General features: G+C 39.9%; 3 protein-coding genes across 6 annotated transcripts in view; 2 read left to right on the top strand and 1 right to left on the bottom strand.

Annotated features, from left to right (window-relative positions):
- Nucleotides 1-139: 139 nt before the first annotated feature.
- On the top strand, nt 140-4534 carry LOC5503930 (transmembrane protein 26). The gene is made up of 6 exons (XM_032372172.2): nt 140-462; nt 1416-1575; nt 2020-2191; nt 2606-2769; nt 3422-3643; nt 4115-4534. Exons 1-6 carry the CDS (start codon nt 272-274, stop codon nt 4361-4363), a joined length of 1158 nt encoding a protein of 385 aa, XP_032228063.1. The 5' UTR covers nt 140-271; the 3' UTR covers nt 4364-4534.
- LOC5503931 (ubiquitin carboxyl-terminal hydrolase calypso) lies at nt 3649-12699 on the bottom strand. 3 transcript variants are annotated; one of them, XM_032372170.2, is made up of 15 exons: nt 12596-12699; nt 12480-12509; nt 12208-12262; nt 11950-12079; nt 11252-11371; nt 10488-10549; nt 9644-9786; nt 9028-9106; nt 8284-8379; nt 7868-7895; nt 7311-7787; nt 6835-6949; nt 6591-6667; nt 6198-6290; nt 3649-5185 (listed from the first exon to the last, which is right to left on the bottom strand). In XM_032372170.2, the coding sequence occupies exons 1-15, from the start codon at nt 12627-12629 to the stop codon at nt 4985-4987; spliced, it is 1740 nt and encodes a 579-aa protein (XP_032228061.1). In that variant the 5' UTR covers nt 12630-12699; the 3' UTR covers nt 3649-4984. The 3 variants fall into 3 exon arrangements, with proteins under 3 accessions (XP_032228061.1, XP_048584368.1, XP_032228062.2); XM_048728411.1 differs by lacking the exons at nt 12480-12509; nt 12596-12699 and having other exon boundaries at nt 12208-12389; XM_032372171.2 differs by lacking the exons at nt 12480-12509; nt 12596-12699 and having other exon boundaries at nt 6591-6664; nt 12208-12389.
- Nucleotides 12700-12727: 28 nt separating this feature from the next.
- LOC5503932 (CXXC-type zinc finger protein 1) overlaps nt 12728-18582 on the top strand; it is a 13253-nt gene continuing 7398 nt past the window's right edge. Inside the window, exons 1-11 of one of the 2 annotated variants that reach the window (XM_048728410.1) lie at nt 12728-12849; nt 13026-13128; nt 13323-13399; nt 15639-15739; nt 16033-16160; nt 16484-16576; nt 16775-16849; nt 16936-17019; nt 17410-17475; nt 17714-17913; nt 18171-18279. In XM_048728410.1, the coding sequence (XP_048584367.1) occupies nt 13081-13128; nt 13323-13399; nt 15639-15739; nt 16033-16160; nt 16484-16576; nt 16775-16849; nt 16936-17019; nt 17410-17475; nt 17714-17913; nt 18171-18279 (981 nt within the window). In that variant the 5' untranslated portion in view covers nt 12728-12849; nt 13026-13080. The remainder of the gene's footprint in view (nt 12850-13025; nt 13129-13322; nt 13400-15638; nt 15740-16032; nt 16161-16483; nt 16577-16774; nt 16850-16935; nt 17020-17409; nt 17476-17713; nt 17914-18170; nt 18280-18582) is intronic. The other variant, XM_048728409.1, reaches the window with a different exon arrangement.

The raw sequence follows: 18582 nt of genomic DNA, 5'->3' as shown, positions 1-18582 counted from the left end.
GTGAACTCTTAAAGCTCGCTTTCCGGAAAAAAATTTTGCTACCCTGACTGCCGATGTCGAGTTGGAGCAGGCATTAACGTAGGACATAATATAGAATGCCGTTCTGATTGCGCGCGCTAATACTCTTCGTCATAATCAAATCACAAAGTAGCGTGAACCATCCAAGCTTGCCATGAAGCGTGAGCAAATTATCAGTGGCTGTATTTCCCTCTTTAAATACCCCTAATATTGCTGCAATTGTCTCAAATTTTATACATTTCCTCGGAGGAAGATGATAGTGTTCGCTCTATTTGCGGCGTTCTTCACTCGGGTGTTGTTCAGTGTGCACGTCCTTCTTTCAGTCGGGCTCGTAGTCTTGCATACTAAACAGCCGCTCTACTGGGCTTTCTTGCTAGGACTTGTTGCCTTGGTGTGTGAAATGCTCTACGTGATGATCGTCAGGAAAGGCGCTGAGTATAAATAGTAAGTAGTGAAGGCAGCATTAACACGAGTCAAGGGACGGGTGGGTGGATAAGATCCACACCTCAAATGGTAAGTAGTGAAGGCAGCATTAACACGAGTCAAGGGACGGGTGGGTGGATAAGAACCACACATCAAATAGTAAGTAGTGAAGGCAGCATTAACACGAGTCAAGGGACGGGTGGGTGGATAAGATCCACACATCAAATAGTAAGTAGTAAGGCAGCATTAACACGAGTCAAGGGACGGGTGGGTGGATAAGATCCACACCTCCAGGGGGGGCATACTACCTTTCTTTTTTATGAAAACGTCAAGTTTAGGAATTCACCAAACTCTAAGAACATGTAAAGAACATGACTGGCTCACGTGCTCAGGTGGTAGCGTTAACAATAAACAATATGGTTTTGTTATTGTGAAACGTTCTAATGCAGAATCAAATTGTGTTCAATTGACAACCATAAGTATTTTTGTTACTGATAATTTGTGTAATTTACTTTCTGGTACTGCCATTATATTTTATACATCCTGTTTTTTTTAAACATCCCTAAGAACGTTTTCAGCTTTAAATTTCTAAAAAAAACCTTAGATAGTTTTATTTCTCAAAAAAATCTTAAATTTCCTCCGTAGAAGGGAGTATGGATATTATTAGGAATTATGTATCTTGAAGCCAAATCTCCAACGCCGCAGGTTTTTTTATACACTTGCGCTAGTAAGTCATCGAGTAATGATTCTTTTTTTTCTTCAAATCTCAAACGCCTCAGCGTTTGCTTATGCTAAGTTCAACCGTCGGATTATCCATGAGCCATATTCAATGCAAATGCATGCAAATGAAGATGAAACAATCGACTCAATTCATTTTCATGCATTTTTATTGAATATGGCTCATGGATAATACGACGTTTGAACTTAAGCCCTTGCGCTAGTAAGTCATCAAGTAATGAAAATTTTTTTTCCAGTTTCTGGCCGAGCTGCTTTTTATACATATCCGCCATTATTCCGGTGGTGTGGGTGATGGAGCTTGACTTACTTCGACACAGACTGGACAAGCGGGATCAGCTGACTCTCAGGCTCTCAGGATCCAATACCATAGACACTTCCGGGCTCAACATCGATGGTGTATGTATATTGTGCTAAAGCGTACATTTTAAAGGGTTGGTTCCCGGGGGGGGGGGGGGGGGGTCTTCAGAGTAAAAGGTTAAAGTAATAGGGATGCTTCTCGGGAAATTCGAATTCAAATTCAATTGAAATTTTGATTCTTGCATTATTTGCCCAATACTAAAGATGTGCGCGTGGAGGCTATATGAATATTCATATGAAACTATAAAAGCCCAAATTGTCGTGAACCAGAATAAAAAATACAATACACCAAAAACTGATATTCGTCTCTGCCAAATTTTCGTCTTTAATAGACTTCTTCAGAGCAGACTATCTGCCCTACAGAAATCTGGTCTTAAGACGAAAAGTCTTTAGAGTCGAATACCAGTTTTTGGTGTATCATATGAAACTATCCATGAAGCATACAAAACGTAATCATGGTTGCATTCTTTCCATACTCTAAAGATCGGTATCGCGGCGACAATTCAAGTCGACACTGCCGCGAAGAAAGTTTGTGAGCTTGGTGTCGTGGTTATCATCATCGTGGGGCGATGGCTGTTGCCAAGGGGACGAATGACACGTGACCAGCTGTCAAACCTGTTGCTATGTTACATCGGCATGGGTGCAGATATCTTGGGTAAGTGTGATCGTATCGATTAAAAACTGAGGGGCCGCCTATCTATAAATTAGCCATATTATTTTTAAACAATATCGGGAAAAAATATGCGAAGAAATGTCTCAATGTCCATCTAGAAACAAAGTGACATACTTCATTTACCACATTCAATAGCAAGAAGATCGCAAAAGCCCGCTTAATCAGTCGATGAAAATGGATACACACACTTCAAATTAAAATAGATGGCACGATTACGGGGCAGATGAAGTGTTATCCTTGGCATATTATATAGTGTTATATATCTTATTATATAGTGTTTATATCTTCTCTCTAATCTATTATTATTCGAGATAAGATGAGAGTTTCGTTTAAAAATAATGAGTATTTGATAAGCAATTTATTGTAATAATCGAATGTATCTTTATCCTGTTTTAGAGTTGTTTGCCGCACTGACGGAACCGGAAGTAATGCATAACGCATCTGTGACGTATGCCACTCTAGCTCTGTTTAGTTGGAGCATGTTCCAGTTTTGTGTCGTTGCTACAGCAACCGTAGGTGGCAGTGAAGAAAGCCCAGACATTACCCATCAACCATCAGAGGTGAGCACTTCAATCGTGGACTTTAAGAAGAAAAAACACTGTACAGCCACTGTACAGCTATATGTACTGGTATGTGTTCGACTAGAGACCACAGCACGTGCTTGTCCAGAGGGGGTCCTAGGGGTCCGGACCCCACCCTGGTCATGTGACATGATGATTGCGCCTCCGGTTGACACCTTTCTTGGTAGTTGGAAGATGGTTAATTTTATGTGTATTTGGAAAAAAAGGTTTCTAGATAATCTACTGACTTCGCCAGAGCTAAGGATGACAATATAAACTTTATTGATCCGTGGTCAGTGAATTACTACTCCGGACCCCACCCTGCATTTTTCTCTAGACACGCCCCTGCATCGACCATAGTCTTTATAAACAGCCTTGGATGTGTCGACTTCGAACCAATAAACGCCATATTCCCCATACACAAAAATCAGGGTTATCTACCTTAGCAATCACTTAAACGTTTACCCACACCACGCTGGCCATCTATACCATCTCTATAAACAGTGCTCACACTCGCAATTGTAAACTGCGTGGAGCAGTCCGTATGTATACTAATGAGTAAAATCAGACGCAATTGAAGCTCACTTAGTCAAGTTAATTTTCGCTATACAAAACCTTAATACTTCATTTTATTTCATGTGATTGTACACAGGGCGAAGGCGTATTGGTAGAAGACGTCGAAGATCAAGAAAGCAGCCCAATTTCGCCGCCCTTACATCGTGACAGCCTTGTGCCGGGACAGAGCATCGAGCCCCGCAAAAGTATAATCGAGATCGCGTGGTCAACCCACGAGCCAGTAACAATAGACCTTCCGCCAACCGACCTTCAGATCGCCTCAAACTCTAAGTTCGTTTTGTCTGCTGATTTCTTTCAAGTGAGTACAGTAAACATGTTTTTTTAATAGTGCGCACTTCAAGGTTAGTCTGCAGTATGTGTTATCCTTATTAGACCGGCCATAGTCCAAGGGGCGGTTATAAGTAATATCCTTATTAGACCGGCCATAGTCCAAGGGGCGGTTATAAGTAATATCCTTATTAGACCGGCCATAGTCCAAGGGGCGGTTATAAGTAATATCCTTATTAGACCGGCCATAGTCCAAGGGGCGGTTATAAGTAATATCCTTATTAGACCGGCCATAGTCCAAGGGGGCGGTTATAAGTAATATCCTTATTAGACCGGCCATAGTCCAAGGGGCGGTTATAAGTAATATCCTTATTAGACCGGCCATAGTCCAAGGGGCGGTTATAAGTAATATCCTTATTAGACCGGCCATAGTCCAAGGGGCGGTTATAAGTTAAAATTTAAAAAGTCCCTTTTTAACGCTCTTCTATGCGTTTACTTGTAGATAGTGGCCGCCCTGTTCATGCAAGACGGACCTTTTCTATTACTCCGGCTCTCCCTGCTGATTGGCTATGGGGTGTCTAGTGAAATCCACATCTTCTTCACGGCTAAGAATGCGCTTACTGTGGTCATTATGCTATACCGTCTCTACATTCTAGTGCTTGACATGTATGGATTGCCACACCTGAGAGCTGCCATTGCACGGAGCATGCGCGTAGCGGGGGTAACCGCTGGTGCAACACAGCAGGCGTAATTCCGCCTCAGTACCATTTTGTAATTGTTTCATTTTGATAGATTTGATATAGTGGGACTATTTACAATGATAGCAATAAATACACGACCGATACTATGACTGTTAATCATTTTGAAGGTATGTACAGAAACTTAACCGAAAGAGCTCCTAATAAAACAGACTGGGATAAAAGTGTTAGCCCCTAAGATATATACTCCACCTCGACTCACGAGGCGCCCTGAGTTTCTCGCATATAAAAACATGAAACCAGAAAATCTGTAGGGCGTTATGTTTTTTTTATGGGGTGTACTTCCATGAGAATAATGGAACTCGCCGCCATTCCTACGACTATCTCCGTAAGCTAATCCTTCGCATACGGCTTTGGCCTTCTATTTCCCTAACTTCTTATGTTGATCCTTTATACATCATTTTCTTACTCTTCAGTGAAGGTTCTCTAGACTCCACACATCTTTTCAACTTCTCGTCTGATTATTTCCCGACTCTAAGTAACATTTTCATGACTCTCCATTTGAATCTTTATGTTACACGTTCTTCTTAGGCCGTCGTTTGTACGGTCTCTTAAAGCTTGATGTTACACGTTCTTCTTGGGCCGTCGTTTGTACGGTCTCTTGAATCTTGATGTTACACGTTCTTCTTGGGCCGTCGTTTGTACGGCCTCTTGACTTTGATGTGAGATCGTTTCTGTGCCATGCTCTGTGCAAGGCGCCGCTTGAGTGATGTGTGTTGCTCGACGAGTTGCCCCATGTGGCCTTCCTGCGCGAGCATGGTCAGAAATGTGCAGATGAAGGGATCATAATTATGTGTCCGTCTGCAGTGGTCAACCTGAGAAAACAGAAGAGTGAAATGGTCAAAAGTGAGAAATGGCCAAACGCAAGCGCAACACATGTGAGAGCTAGTCGATGCAAGCGCAACACAAGTGAGAACTTGGCGAACGCAAGCGCAACACAAGTGAGAACTTGGCGAACGCAAGCGCAACACAAGTGAGAACTTGGCGAACGCAAGCGCAACACAAGTGAGAACTTGGCGAACGAAAGCGCAACACAAGTGAGAACTTGGCGAACGCAAGCGCAACGCAAGTGAGACCTTGGCAAACGCAAGCGCAACACAAGTGAGAACTTGGCGAACGCAAGCGCAACGCAAGTGAGACCTTGGCAAACGCAAGCGTAACACAAGTGAGAACTTGGCGAACGCAAGCGCAACACAAGTGAAACCTTGGCAAATGCAAGCGCAACACAAGTGAGAACTTGGCGAACGCAAACGCAACACAAGTGAGAAGTTGGCGAACGCAAGCGCAACACAAGTGAGAACTGGGCGGACGCAAGCGCAACACAAGTGAGAAGTTGGCGAACGCAAGCGCAACACAAGTGAGAACTTGGCGAACGCAAGCGCAACACAAGTGAGAACTTGGCGGACGCAAGCGCAACACAAGTGAGAACTTGGCGGACGCAAGCGCATACTTCCAACGCGCCCTTGCCCCATTGCCCAAGTAATAACAACAAACTTATTATTTTATTCTTCGCAGGCGAATGTTGTATCTACAGATTCTTTATTTAAGAATGTCTTATTTCCAAGAATTGGGAAATCCACCAAAAATTCACTTTGCATAATATTCAATGGAGAATTTCACATTAGGAGGTGACGATTCTAATAGCATACATACAGGTAGTGACGTTTCTAATAGCATACATACAGAAAGTGACGTCATACATACAGGCAGTGACGTTTCTAATAGCATACATACAGAAAGTGACGTCATACATACAGGCAGTGACGTTTCTAATAGCATACATACAGAAAGTGACGTCATACATACAGGCAGTGACGTCATACATACATAGTATTTCTTCCTCTTGTCCTTCTCCTCTCGCAGCGCCGTCTCACAAGTTGTCATGCGCAGTTCCACGTCATGGAGCTCTAAAGCGAGCTCCTGTGGCAACACAAAGGTACCCACATGAATTAGCAGAGAAACAATATAAATACATTGCTGTTGTATAAAATATCATAATCATTTAAATTCCCTGTTGCGTATTCTAAATCGGTAATTCAGTGTTGTAGCGAGGGAAAATCTTCCCACCACAACAGTTTGCCCTAATGTCTTTATCGTTGTCAAACTACCTTTGTTTCGTTATCATTTGCTTTTAGGTTGGGCCCTAGTGTTTTGTATGTTTTTTTTAACTACAACACGTTTTATGTTAGACCATCTAACAACCCCCAAAACTTGACTAACCTTGGCCTCAATTGATGTCTCCGATATGTCCTTCAACACTGTAATAAGCTTTTGCACTGGATCTTCTTTCTTCACTTCTGAAGCAAAGAAACGACATCTCTATATGATGGTGCATATCATAGAAACATTGAGTATGCCTAAAAACAGTAACCTTTACACAATTTTTTGGATTTGATGGGTGGGGTGGGTGGTGCATGCACCCTCATCTACACCCCCCCCCCTAGCTAACACGCCTGCGCCTCACCTCTGACCTCCTCGGAATCATACTTCTTATTACTCTTCCAGTTATCGTCCTCAAAGTCTGAGTATGTCTCTGTGTAATCCTGTTGATCTTCTGATGGGCACGTCTCTGTTGTCTCCTATTGAACAATACAAGAACTTCTAGACAAATGATAAGCTAGAGTATCGCATCTTCATTTTGTGCTGTGGAGGATTTTTTTAACGGCAAGATTCTGTTCTATATTGCTATAAGTTGTCAACTTTCAGATGCATGCATGCATGATCAAACCAATCATTTTCAGATAATTTTTGTCAAAAATTGTTATCCCGGGAAGTATTGTAGAACCAGAAGCCGTAAATTTCTCCCTAAGTTGCTCACTTCACAACAAAAACCCTAGAGGATACTTAGACTACAATTTGGTCCACTTAAAGAAACAAAGCAGCCCATGCCCTAGCTTCAGGCGTGTCCCGACCCTGAGGGGTATCTTGTCGTGCACTTACCCCTGTTTCATCAGGTACACCTGTACTGACGCTGATGGGCGACTCAGGCTGACTTTCCTTCTCCAAGTCACCTACTCCTGCTGCAACACCTGAAGCCACAATTGACTCGGTTTCCATAGCAACAGGCTTATCACCTGCTACACTTTTAGCCTTGGCAACACTTTCCAAAGAAGGTGTAGAAGTTGCTGTAACAGATGAAAAGCTAAGGCTCACAGTTGAGCAGGTTGTTGATGGTAAAACTGGTGCTGCAGCTGTTGTTATGGCAACTGTTGCTATGGAAACAGGAGGAGGTGTTGCTCGGGGTGGTGGTGGTGGGGGTGGCATTAGTTGCTTGGCATTGTCTTTGGAGGTCTCCAAGGGTTGCACTTGCACTGACGTGGAACTGTTTGTGGGAGAAGAGGTTGTTTGTGTTGCTGGTGATGGGGATGCAGCCCCATCAGAGGTTTCTGCTGGATTGTTTTGTTTCTCCTCAACAAGCTGCAAACAATTTGATATGAAGTGTTTAAAAAGGTACAACCATCAAAAATGCATTTGTTCAAACAAATGCCAATTTGTACCTTATTGCCAGTTTCAAGTAGTTTACTCCTGCAAATAAATCAAAGCAACTATTCAATCAGTCATTGAACCAACAATCCAAGTTTCTTGGCTCTTGAGGGGCAGCTGCCTCTTTCTAAGTATAGTGTTCTTTGCTTTACAAAGAACATACAGGAGAAATATGATCTGCCCCAACTATCAATATACTGTAAGGGTTTACTGGCACTCATCTCCCTTGAACCTTTTTCTTTTAATGCAGGCAGAAAGAACCATTCCACTCAACTGGATGGTCCACTCAAGTTTGAGAAAATTGGGAAACACTGGGAAGGGGGAGAAGATACGTAAGAGCAAGGGGTCTGCTATATGCCCAAATGAACACTCCTGCTATACTCCCTTGCTACAGAAATCAGGATATAAACTGTGACAACATGTGATGTACCTTTCATTGGTCAGTTTTTCCAGCTCTTCTTCAAACTCAGTCACTCTGTCTGCAACAACTGCCATGAGATTGTACCGGATGTCATGGTAGGGCTCACTGAAAAACATCAAGATCCACAGCATCAGAATGAACATCCAGTACAAGTGTATTAGATCCACAGCATGAGAATGAACATCCAGTACAAGTGAGTCAGATCCACAGCATGAGAATAAACATCCAGTACAAGTGAGTCAGATCCACAGTATGAGAATAAACATCCAGTACAAGTGAGTCAGATCCACAGTATGAGAATGAACATCCAGTACAAGTGAGTCAGATCCACAGTATGAGAATGAACATCCAGTACAAGTGAGTCAGATCCACAGTATGAGAATAAACATCCAGTACAAGTGAGTCAGATCCACAGTATGAGAATAAACATCCAGTACAAGTGAGTCAGATCCACAGTATGAGAATGAACATCCAGTACAAGTGAGTCATCATACAGAGATACAATTTGTGATGGGAGCACAATCACAAATAAAGGGAAGAAATCAGGTCAACTACAAGGGTTCAATTGCCCCCTCACAACTTCCTTAAACTCACTTTCAAGAAACATATCATATAACAAAAGTTTTCAAATAAAGATAGAATGGGTCAAAATAGGAATTTAAAAACATCTTATTGCTTATTGTATGAGAGTTTTTTGCAAAACCCACCCACAGTTGACACCTTTTGAAAGTGCATCAAGTCACATGCTCTTACCCCCCAGTTGCTATGCCCAGGCGTTCAGTGATCACTCGGCGAAACTTCTCGGTCCAGTCTTCTTGTTCTCCCCATGGTCCTGTAATTACATCAAGGGCACAAATAACATCATTTATGAACATTTAAATGAATAGAGGGTAACAAGATTTTAATGAATAGATGGTAACAAGATTTTAATGAATAGATGGTAACAATATTTTAATGAATAGAGGGGAACAATATTTTAATGAATAGAGGGGACAAGATTTTAATAAATACAGGGGAAAAAGATTTAAAAAAAAAGTTTGTAGCTCAGGGTTAGCATAGGGAATTGGGCAAAATAATCTTAAACCTTTAATGCTAGAAGTTTTGTCTATACTTTTTTAGATTTTGGACAATAACAAGAAATAATTTGGAAGAATCTCACAACCTTCAATGCCCTTTTGATGCCCTCATGAAGGAGGGCTGTTTCAAAATATCAACCTTGAAATTGTCCATTAACTTTCTTATTATTCTTGGTCCTTTAAATTTTGTGAAACATGATTAAAAAAAATGTGAATTGTGTTGGAAAAATTACATGTCATATTTTAAGTACTTTCCTATAGTATATATATAGGGGTGTACTTTTGGCACTCACCATGATCGATTGGGTATGGTTTAAGACCATCCAGCTCAAACAGTCTCCCCTTGATAGGTACATAGCTGACAAAGTGGAACGCCTCAAGCGCTCTCGCACTTGAGATGGAGTTTGTTTTTTCAGGTAGTAGTTTAGGCTCGGGTCTGCAGAAAAATCAACAATCAACAGAAATGAGAACTACAGTAACCTAGGCCTTCTTGCTATAACTACACTTCACATTAACAAATGTTGTGGTTTCAAATGTGGCATGGTTTGAATTTTTTTCAAACTGGTTTGAATTTTTCAAACTAGCTCATTTTTGGATACCTAGCATTCTAAAAGGGATTTTATTTTTGGGGAGTCATTAATAAAACAGGGGCTTGGATTTTTTGGGGGTTGGGAGGTGTAACTAAAAGAACTAGATAAAAGATTATGCAAATATCCCCTTTTCAAACCAGTTTTAACAATTTCAAACCAAGAAGCATTTCAAACCACAACACAAACAACCTCCCTCCCCCCCCCCCCCACCAACACACACACACACAATGCAGCACTGTGACCTATTGACTGAAAGGAATATGACTAATGTTCTATTGCATTTTCTTTCATAGAAATTGTTTCATTGTTTCATTGTTTAATTAATAATAAACACTGTAAATAGTACCCCACAATTTAATGTTAAATCTTATAAAGATCAAAAGTTGCGCCAGGATTAAGCATTTCCATGTCTGATACTGCTATTAATCCTGAGAGATGGATACTCAAAGCATCCATATGAGGAAACCTGTTTTTAGATATATCAAATCCTAAATAAAATTTGACAGTTTTTTTGTAACTAAGATACAACTATTATATACTTACTTACCTTGCAAACTTATTATGGGACATAGCAAGCTCTGGGAGGTTACCGATAACATAGCCTTTATTCTAAAATAGAGAAAAAAATATCAAGGGGGAAAAACACACGTAATAACACTCTCTAATAAACCAAAGATATGTGATCTTACATACTTGCAATTACCACTATAAACATATATCTATTCAATATACACAAAAATTTGGCAGAGTCGACTACCAGTTTTTGGTGAGCATGGGGAATTTTAAGTAGACCTTTCCCAAATGCTTATCCCAGGTTCAGAGAATCCCATGAAAACACAAAATTTGCCTGGAAGGATTTGTAGTCCAAATGACAAAAAAATCGAATACCACTGCTTAAGACAATATGGTGAAGAGAAGAGAATGGTCAGCTTAATTGTTAAATGAACCTCCCTGGCATGAATTCTTTATTTTTGCATGAAGGGTGTCCCGCTAAGTTATTTTTCTTCTTTCATATATTGAACAAGACAAGTGAGCATTAGATTTTATCATCAAACTCATAACTTCTAACTTCTTGTATCACAGTGTAACCAGTAAAACCGTGAACACCTGAAATGTGTGTGGAATGTTTATTGTCTTCTGATGAATCAGACGGGAGAATTTAGACACTGAGACTTGTTGAGACATGTTTCAAGTTGACTGTTTAAATATGTCGCAAGTGATTGGTCGGAACAAACATTCCATATTTCCAGCATGGTTTTCTTAGTCGTGCTGTAATATTACATATAACTTGAATAAACTATTTTTATATACCTCTGGATTGAAGTTTTTTGAAAAATCCTTTAGTTTGCTGACATTTTCTCCCAAGTCAATGTGAGGGCAGTTGAGAAGAACACTAAGGAGAGCGTGAGTGGCGCAAGAGTTAGGGATGACCTAGAGGACCAAACAATGATTAAAAGAACCTGAGAAAATATATCAAACAAGGAAAGTATCTTCCTTTAAGACTGGTTTATTTCCAGGGATGTTTTGAAAAGGTTAAGAATCATGATTTTGAGCAGATAAAATAATATTTTTTCTTGCCTTTTCTAGCAGCAGTTACAGTGCATTTGGAACAAGGAAATGTGGATATCTTGCAAGCTCCCTCTTGGCTACATACTAATACAGTAAGTCAAAGTGGATGTAAAAAAAATCATTTTTTTACAATCCATGAAAGCTAAGGTTCAACGTCTAGAACTCATTATTTGGAGCATGTTATCCTTGTGAACTATATGTATGCTGAGATTGGCTAATATTGGTGGTCCTAACTTTGCCTCAGATGGCATTATGGAATTGCATATTGTCCAACTGAAAAGTTTTAAAACCAAAAATGCTGTTTAGCTATGCTGGGAAATATCAAACTTCGGCTTTGGGTAATGATCTAGCAAAGCCTCAGTTTGATATTTCCCGGCGTAACCTCACTCTCGGTTGGTAAGTAATAAACCATGGAGATTGACAATACTGTACTCTATTACCTGTTGGGCAAAAAATATATCATTCACAATTTCCTCATTTTCCACAAATGATTCATCAATGTGTTGAATCTTGCGTCGAGATCTCCTCTCTTCAATCCATTTGAACAAGAATATAAACCCATAGACATGGCTGCCATGAAGAAAGAATTAAATTCATTAGTATGGAGATCGGGGACGAATAGTTTAAAACACTATGTATATGATTATAATAAAATTATCTGATGGAAGTGTTTCATAGGAGCTAAGCCAAAATCTTACCCTTTCATAGGTTTTGACAAGTCGTAGATTTCTTCAACTTGTGCCCCCTTCACTCCTAAATAGCGTACATCCATCAGCAACGATAGTAACAGAAAACAGATAGAAACATCTTCTACTAAACAAGCAGCTGGTTCGACTGATGCGCAGGAGCAGGGTGTTATGGTGACATCTCTCATAGCTGGCTAGTTCGATTGTGACGCAAGGCAAAGCATGGTTTTGTGACAACAACAAACTGACTGAAGACAAGTGTTCGAATCAAGATCGTTACTTACCAAACTCCTCGATCAACAGCGTAAAGATACCTGTGGAAAAAAGGCATATATTCAATACTCAAAACAAAGTTCAAGCGAAGCATTGCGGTTGAGATTTAAGCAATTTCGTTATTAACCTGGATCGCTTTCTAGCTCCCGCCATTGATTCATCGTTCTGCTACTCTTTAGCCTAATACCGCATGGTAGTTGATATTAGTATTTTGTCAGGAACCTTTCTGTTTAGATAGATATTCACGAAGTACCATACTGAAGCACAGGCCTCCCACTACAAGTATGTTGGTGATAGTAGCACTATTGTTACAACAAAAGGACACTGCGCATGCGTACAGTTAAGATTTCCAAAATGGCGGACGACAGAGAAAATCTTACAGTAAGTAGATATTTGTTGTTTTCCTCTCATTAGGGGCATAATAATGTATCAAAAGCTCGTTGCTGCATATGATTATAAGTAAAGATGTCAAAGAATGGTGATGTTATAAAGATGTATTTTTTCGCAAGATTTCTATTGTTGTTTGATCATTCAAGCCAACTTTTCTATACTGACAGCCCGAGGAACTGGTGCGCATTCTTAACGTTATTCCTGAGAGAAAAGCCAAAGTTGATGCCTTGTTTGCACATGGAGCAAGTAACAAACCCAACAAGGTTAGAGGTGATCACCCCTGAGCATTCTGTATAAGATATTTTTATCTTTGGGACAAGCCTTGTTTAGTCCTACTGTATCCTAAGGAAATGCCTGCGACTAGCCTGGGTATCCGATTTCTTGAAATTCTCTTGTACATGAGCTAGAAAATTGACATAAATATTGAAGATAACTTTAATCCATCATGAATTTCTCTGACGCAGGAAGAAAAGAGCAAGAAAGAGAAAGAAGGTGCTGTTTATTGTATTTGCCGCCAATCAAACACAGATCGCTTTATGATGTGAGTATCAGAAAGAAATGGCACATCATAAGAGGAGAAAGGTGGAATTTCTTTTTTTCTGAAGATTGGAAGGGTCCCTTCTCTCTGGACCTGTTACTGATTGAGGACAAATGATCAATAGGCCTATGTGAGAACAGAGTAGTTTTGCTACGTAGTAGTATTAGCCATCCGTTGAAGTAAGAAAGAGTCTTGAACACTTAAAACATCAGCAAAACTACTCTGTTTTAACATACAGTACAGCCTGCAGGGAACTTAACATTTTGTGCTCGTTTTTTGCGCGTAGTTTGAGTGTAATTAGATTCATACACTCAAACTCCACGCACCTAGAGTGGACTACACACACAAAACTACACGCACCTGTTTGCCTCATAAACTTCTACGAAATCCTTTGAGAGTATTTGTGGCTACAACTCAATGCCATGCATTTGTATGCGAAAAGAAAACTTGGGCGTTTGGCGTTCTATGTGATAGAATTCCACTATTCAAAAGCCTGATACAACTTTAGCTCCTTTAATTTATATTGGAAATAAAAACTGGTCTCTACAAACTTCATGCCTAATTTGGCTTAATACAAGTAGTTTTACCAAGCGAAAGTAAAAAGGTTGTGTGTTGAACTGTTGCTTTCTTGCTCAAAAAACGAAAAAAGTTACCGAAGGCGTATCAAACTAATATATTTAGCCGCGTTCTGTGCTTCTTAAATTGCTACAAAAACTTTAGTCTTTATATTTTTCGGATGGTGTTAGTTTGTACTTCACAAGGCGTTGATGGGATAAAAGAGAATGTTGTGCGTTGAACTCCTTCCAGTTTGTCAAACAACAGAAGAGTACTGAAAGCCGTTTCATATATCACTGTTCTTAGCCAGTTTATGAAATCGCACCGAAATAAAGACGAAAGCCTTAGTCTATACAATTCACGGATCAATTTGGCGTCAGTAACCAGTAACGTAGAAGAGAGGTTCTTGATGCACGAAAGGATTAAATGTAAAAGTGGTGCGCCGGTGCGGCTTCATACTTGTCAAACAGCGAAATAGGACCGAAGGCATGTCAAACAATTACTGCCGCCCTACTGAATCGTCCTACTAAAATATCCTTTGCATTTGTTTCACTCAAATTTTTCAGAGCTTCTGAGTCAAACAAAGTTTGTTAGTCTAATTCGCGAGAAATGCGTATTATAAGATCACAGCAAAAAGACAATCTGTTAGTTTTACCAACAACAAACGAACATGCAAAGTCACACCATTTTGTCACTGTATACAAAGTATTGCCGGCTAGAAGATCCGTCTAGTCACTGTATACAAAGTCTCACCGGCTAGTCAGACACTACATCTCTAGTTGTTTGTCGCTTGCATGACATGTTGTTGTGTTTAGGAAGTGTCATATATTTTTCTTGTTGAAAATGTTGTTGTAAAACATTGATGACATCAGCATGTTTATGTTGGCAGCAACTAAACTATAATTGTTTTTTCTTGCTATTAAACTTGCGCATCAAACAGACCGCTCAAAAACGAATCCTCTATATCCCAGCTTTGATTTGCTATAAAGAATGTCACAATCGGTAAAGCAGTCAGTTTGGTTTGGGCCGTATGCAAGCCAAGTGAGCCAGGTGACTTTGCAAGACAAAGACAGTGTAATGTTGGCAGCAACTACTGTAAACTATGACTGTTTTTTTCTTGCTAGAAACTCACGCATCAAACAGACCCCTCAAAAAAATATCTATATCTAAGCTTTAATTTTCTATAAAGAACTTCGCAATCTGTAAAGTAGTAGATTAGTTTGAGCCATACACAAGCCGAGAAAGCAATGTGACAATTGATCTCCGCTTGCCTTTGCACCAATCGTGTAGTACACTCAGCGTTTTACAGGCAAAATCCCTGCATGCACTACACTCAAAATACAAAAAAAAAACATGTGCAACCCTGTTAAGTTTCTTCCATGCTGTACTGTAGGCCTGACGTGCCACGTAAATCTTGTGTTTATTGATTTTCCTGATAACACCACGCCTACATATGGAGACCACCTAGTTATTTTTCAACTGGTCTGAGGTCTTTCTAAGCATGGCATTTTACTGATTGAGCTTCATCTCCAATGGTTAGCTTATTATTGCAGAAGGATATTACCTTTAATTTTTAAATTAGAGGTAATATCCTTCTGCAATAATAAGCTAACCATTGGAGATGAAGCTCAATCAGTAAAATGCCATGCTTAGAAAGACCTCAGACCAAATTCATTTCTATTTACAGAGGATGTGATAACTGTGATGAGTGGTTTCATGGTGATTGTATTGGAATCCTTCAAGGGGATGCTCAAATGATCAGAAAGTTCTACTGTAAACCTTGCTTAGGTGAGTGTTCTAACCATGTGATTAAAAGTATAACCAAACTTAGGTAAGTATGGTAGTACAGTATAAAATATGTGCCACCAATGGTCATCAGAGACCATGCTATGGATGTTGATGCTGACAGTCACAGTCTGATTTATGTCAGCTTGAAACACTCCTACCATATTTAGCCTGCTTTATTTCCAAGAAATCATGAAGGCAAAGACCTTACTAGGACAATCTGTTTATGCTCAAAGTAAAAACTAAAACTGTGTTGTGTTTTGAATTGTATGTTATTTTTTAAACTCCTAAATCAGAGTGTAATCCAGAGTTGTCTATCAAGTACAAGAAGAAGAAAATCAAGCCCCAAGAGGGGCATGGTGATGAGTATAAACCAGTTCAGCCTCAGGAACACAGGCCGCAATATGAAGCAGAAGAAAACAAGGTTGTATTAGTGCTACAGGACAATATCCCACTTCCCAGGTTCCTTTTCTATGGCTATCTCAAAGTTGGTCCTTTGACTCTACACTTGAAGCTATGAATCCTTTTTGGAATTATTCTCTGGGTCCATGGAACTTAAGCACCCCTCCGATCCACCAGCTAGAGTTCTTCTTAATTTTTTTGCCATTTACCCTACCCCAATCATGTGATAATTGTAACTAACTTGCTTCACACTCACGTAAAAATATGTTGTGCTGCTTATGCCTATTCTAAAATGATACTTGTGCTGTATAATATACATTTATTTTGATCTTAATGTATGTACAGAGAGGAAGCAACAAAGTGAGGTCATCTAGAAAGTGTGGCGTTTGCATTGCATGCGTTACAACCGTTGATTGTGGTGTATGTGACTTCTGCAAGGTAAGATAACATACATTACTCTAGAGTCTTTTGTAGCCATAAGATGTATTAATATAAGGCAAAAGTTTATCGGTCTTTTTTGCTCTGTTTGTTTCTGTCAGTTCTGCTATAAGATATTCAGGAGGGAATGGGAAAAGTTAAAAAAAGGAAACATGCTTCTCATTTTTTACTGTTTTAAATTTGTTGTGATAATTGAAGGATATGCGCAAGTTTGGTGGTCCCAACAAGATGCGACAGAAGTGTCGGCAACGCCAGTGTCTGAAGATGTCAAGGGTACCGTTTGATGTTTCTTACTATTTTGCCTTTTGTGTTTTACAATCCTTTTTCTTGATAGAGTAAAATCAACTTTTGTTTTGTAGATGTTGCTTAGAGGTACTAAAGGGAACAGAGAAAGGGGGACAAAGTGGCCTAAAGATGACAGCTTTGTAAAACCAAGACATATGGTGAGATAACAGTACAAATAGTCTTAAAACATTATTAACCTAAGGAATAGTTTTCTTCATCTTTTCCCTTGCCAATGCACCTGATGGGTGTCATTCTCAACCAGTCTGTGTTGAATAAGGACCTTCTCAAAGGCAGGCTGAAACAGACAACAGAGTGCTCATCTTGTTCTGAAACAAGTTGTTTGACCAGATTTTGGTAAAATGTGCAGCATTGCAATTCAACTAGTTTTCAACAATGCTGCAAAGATTTTCTCGCCCCTTTTCCCTGGCTTAACTGCCATAAAAAAGACAGATAACTGGGAACTGTAATCCTAATTTTATAATGAAAATAAGAATTATTTGGAGATATCTCCATAACACCTGCTATTTATGTGGGTCCATTCTCTTTAGGATTCCCATGAAAAACGACAGAAAAAGGCTGTGAAGATGAAACATGCTACATCATCTGGAAGGAAGGTTGGTGTCTCCACACAATGCTTTATCGTTATGGTTAAGGGTTTTGTTAATGGATAAAGGCTGATTCGCACATTACTATAACAAGATTCTGTTGTACTTGGATGTGCACTGAAGTATTTCACCTGACTGATTGGCAAGTGAAGTTCGTGACAACTGATAAGGTGGCCATGGTAGCATGGGTCCCATAGTCAAAGATCTCCAAGCACCATAGTATCAGAATGTTTCTTATGCACTTTAGGAAAAAATCAAACCAGCATCACATGACCGTCCCAGGCGCCGTCGTCGTATGGGCTCTGATGACAAAAAGTGTGGAGCTGAGCAGGCATTGGACTGGGTCGATGACAGCCCTCGTCATTGCTATGGCCCTGGGTGCCAACATGCCGCAAGGTTTGGGTCAAAATACTGCAGTGATGAATGTGGCATTCAGCTGGCTGTCAGGTGCGTAGATACAAGATTACGGGGTTAATGCAAGCCTGAAGGGTATACCATGACAGGACATGCAATGATGATTTGATTTTGAGTTTTATTTTGTTTATTCTCCATCACACATGTCCAGTTCAGTCTGTCTCTCAACCCACCATTTACCCTAAATAAACACACAAATAAATCACCATTTGATAACAACACACATTTCAACAGTGTTGGCACCTTAAGCTTGGGATGTAAGATCCATTTCCTATTATGGTGTAATATAGGAGGATTCAGGAGATTTTACCCAAGCGCATGAAGCAGTGGAATAGAGAACCCTGTGAGGCTGATGAAAGGGCAAATGAGGCATTGCAGAAAGTACTGAAGAAGAAACAGGTGGGAAAGTGGCATTTTTAGGAAGGGGGCACAAAAGGAGGGAACTTAAACACAAGGTTCTGCTATAAAAGGGAAAGCTCCTCCCACCCCGGGGCTAAAATTTGCAATTATAATCAGAACACTGCCACGCTAGCGGAATAAAACTATTTTTCCACAGGTAACAAGACAGTTGTGTGAAGAGATTGATAAATTAGTTATTTGCTGTCCACTTATGTTTTCGGTGCAAAATTTTAAATTTTGCGCTATCCATAATCTAGCCATCTGCATAAATTATTACCATGCTGTGATGAAAATGCTCGTATT

This window comes from Nematostella vectensis, chromosome 1 (genome assembly GCF_932526225.1).
Source record: "Nematostella vectensis chromosome 1, jaNemVect1.1, whole genome shotgun sequence".
Lineage (NCBI taxonomy): Eukaryota > Metazoa > Cnidaria > Anthozoa > Actiniaria > Edwardsiidae > Nematostella > Nematostella vectensis.
This window is presented reverse-complemented; position numbering and strand designations above follow the sequence as displayed.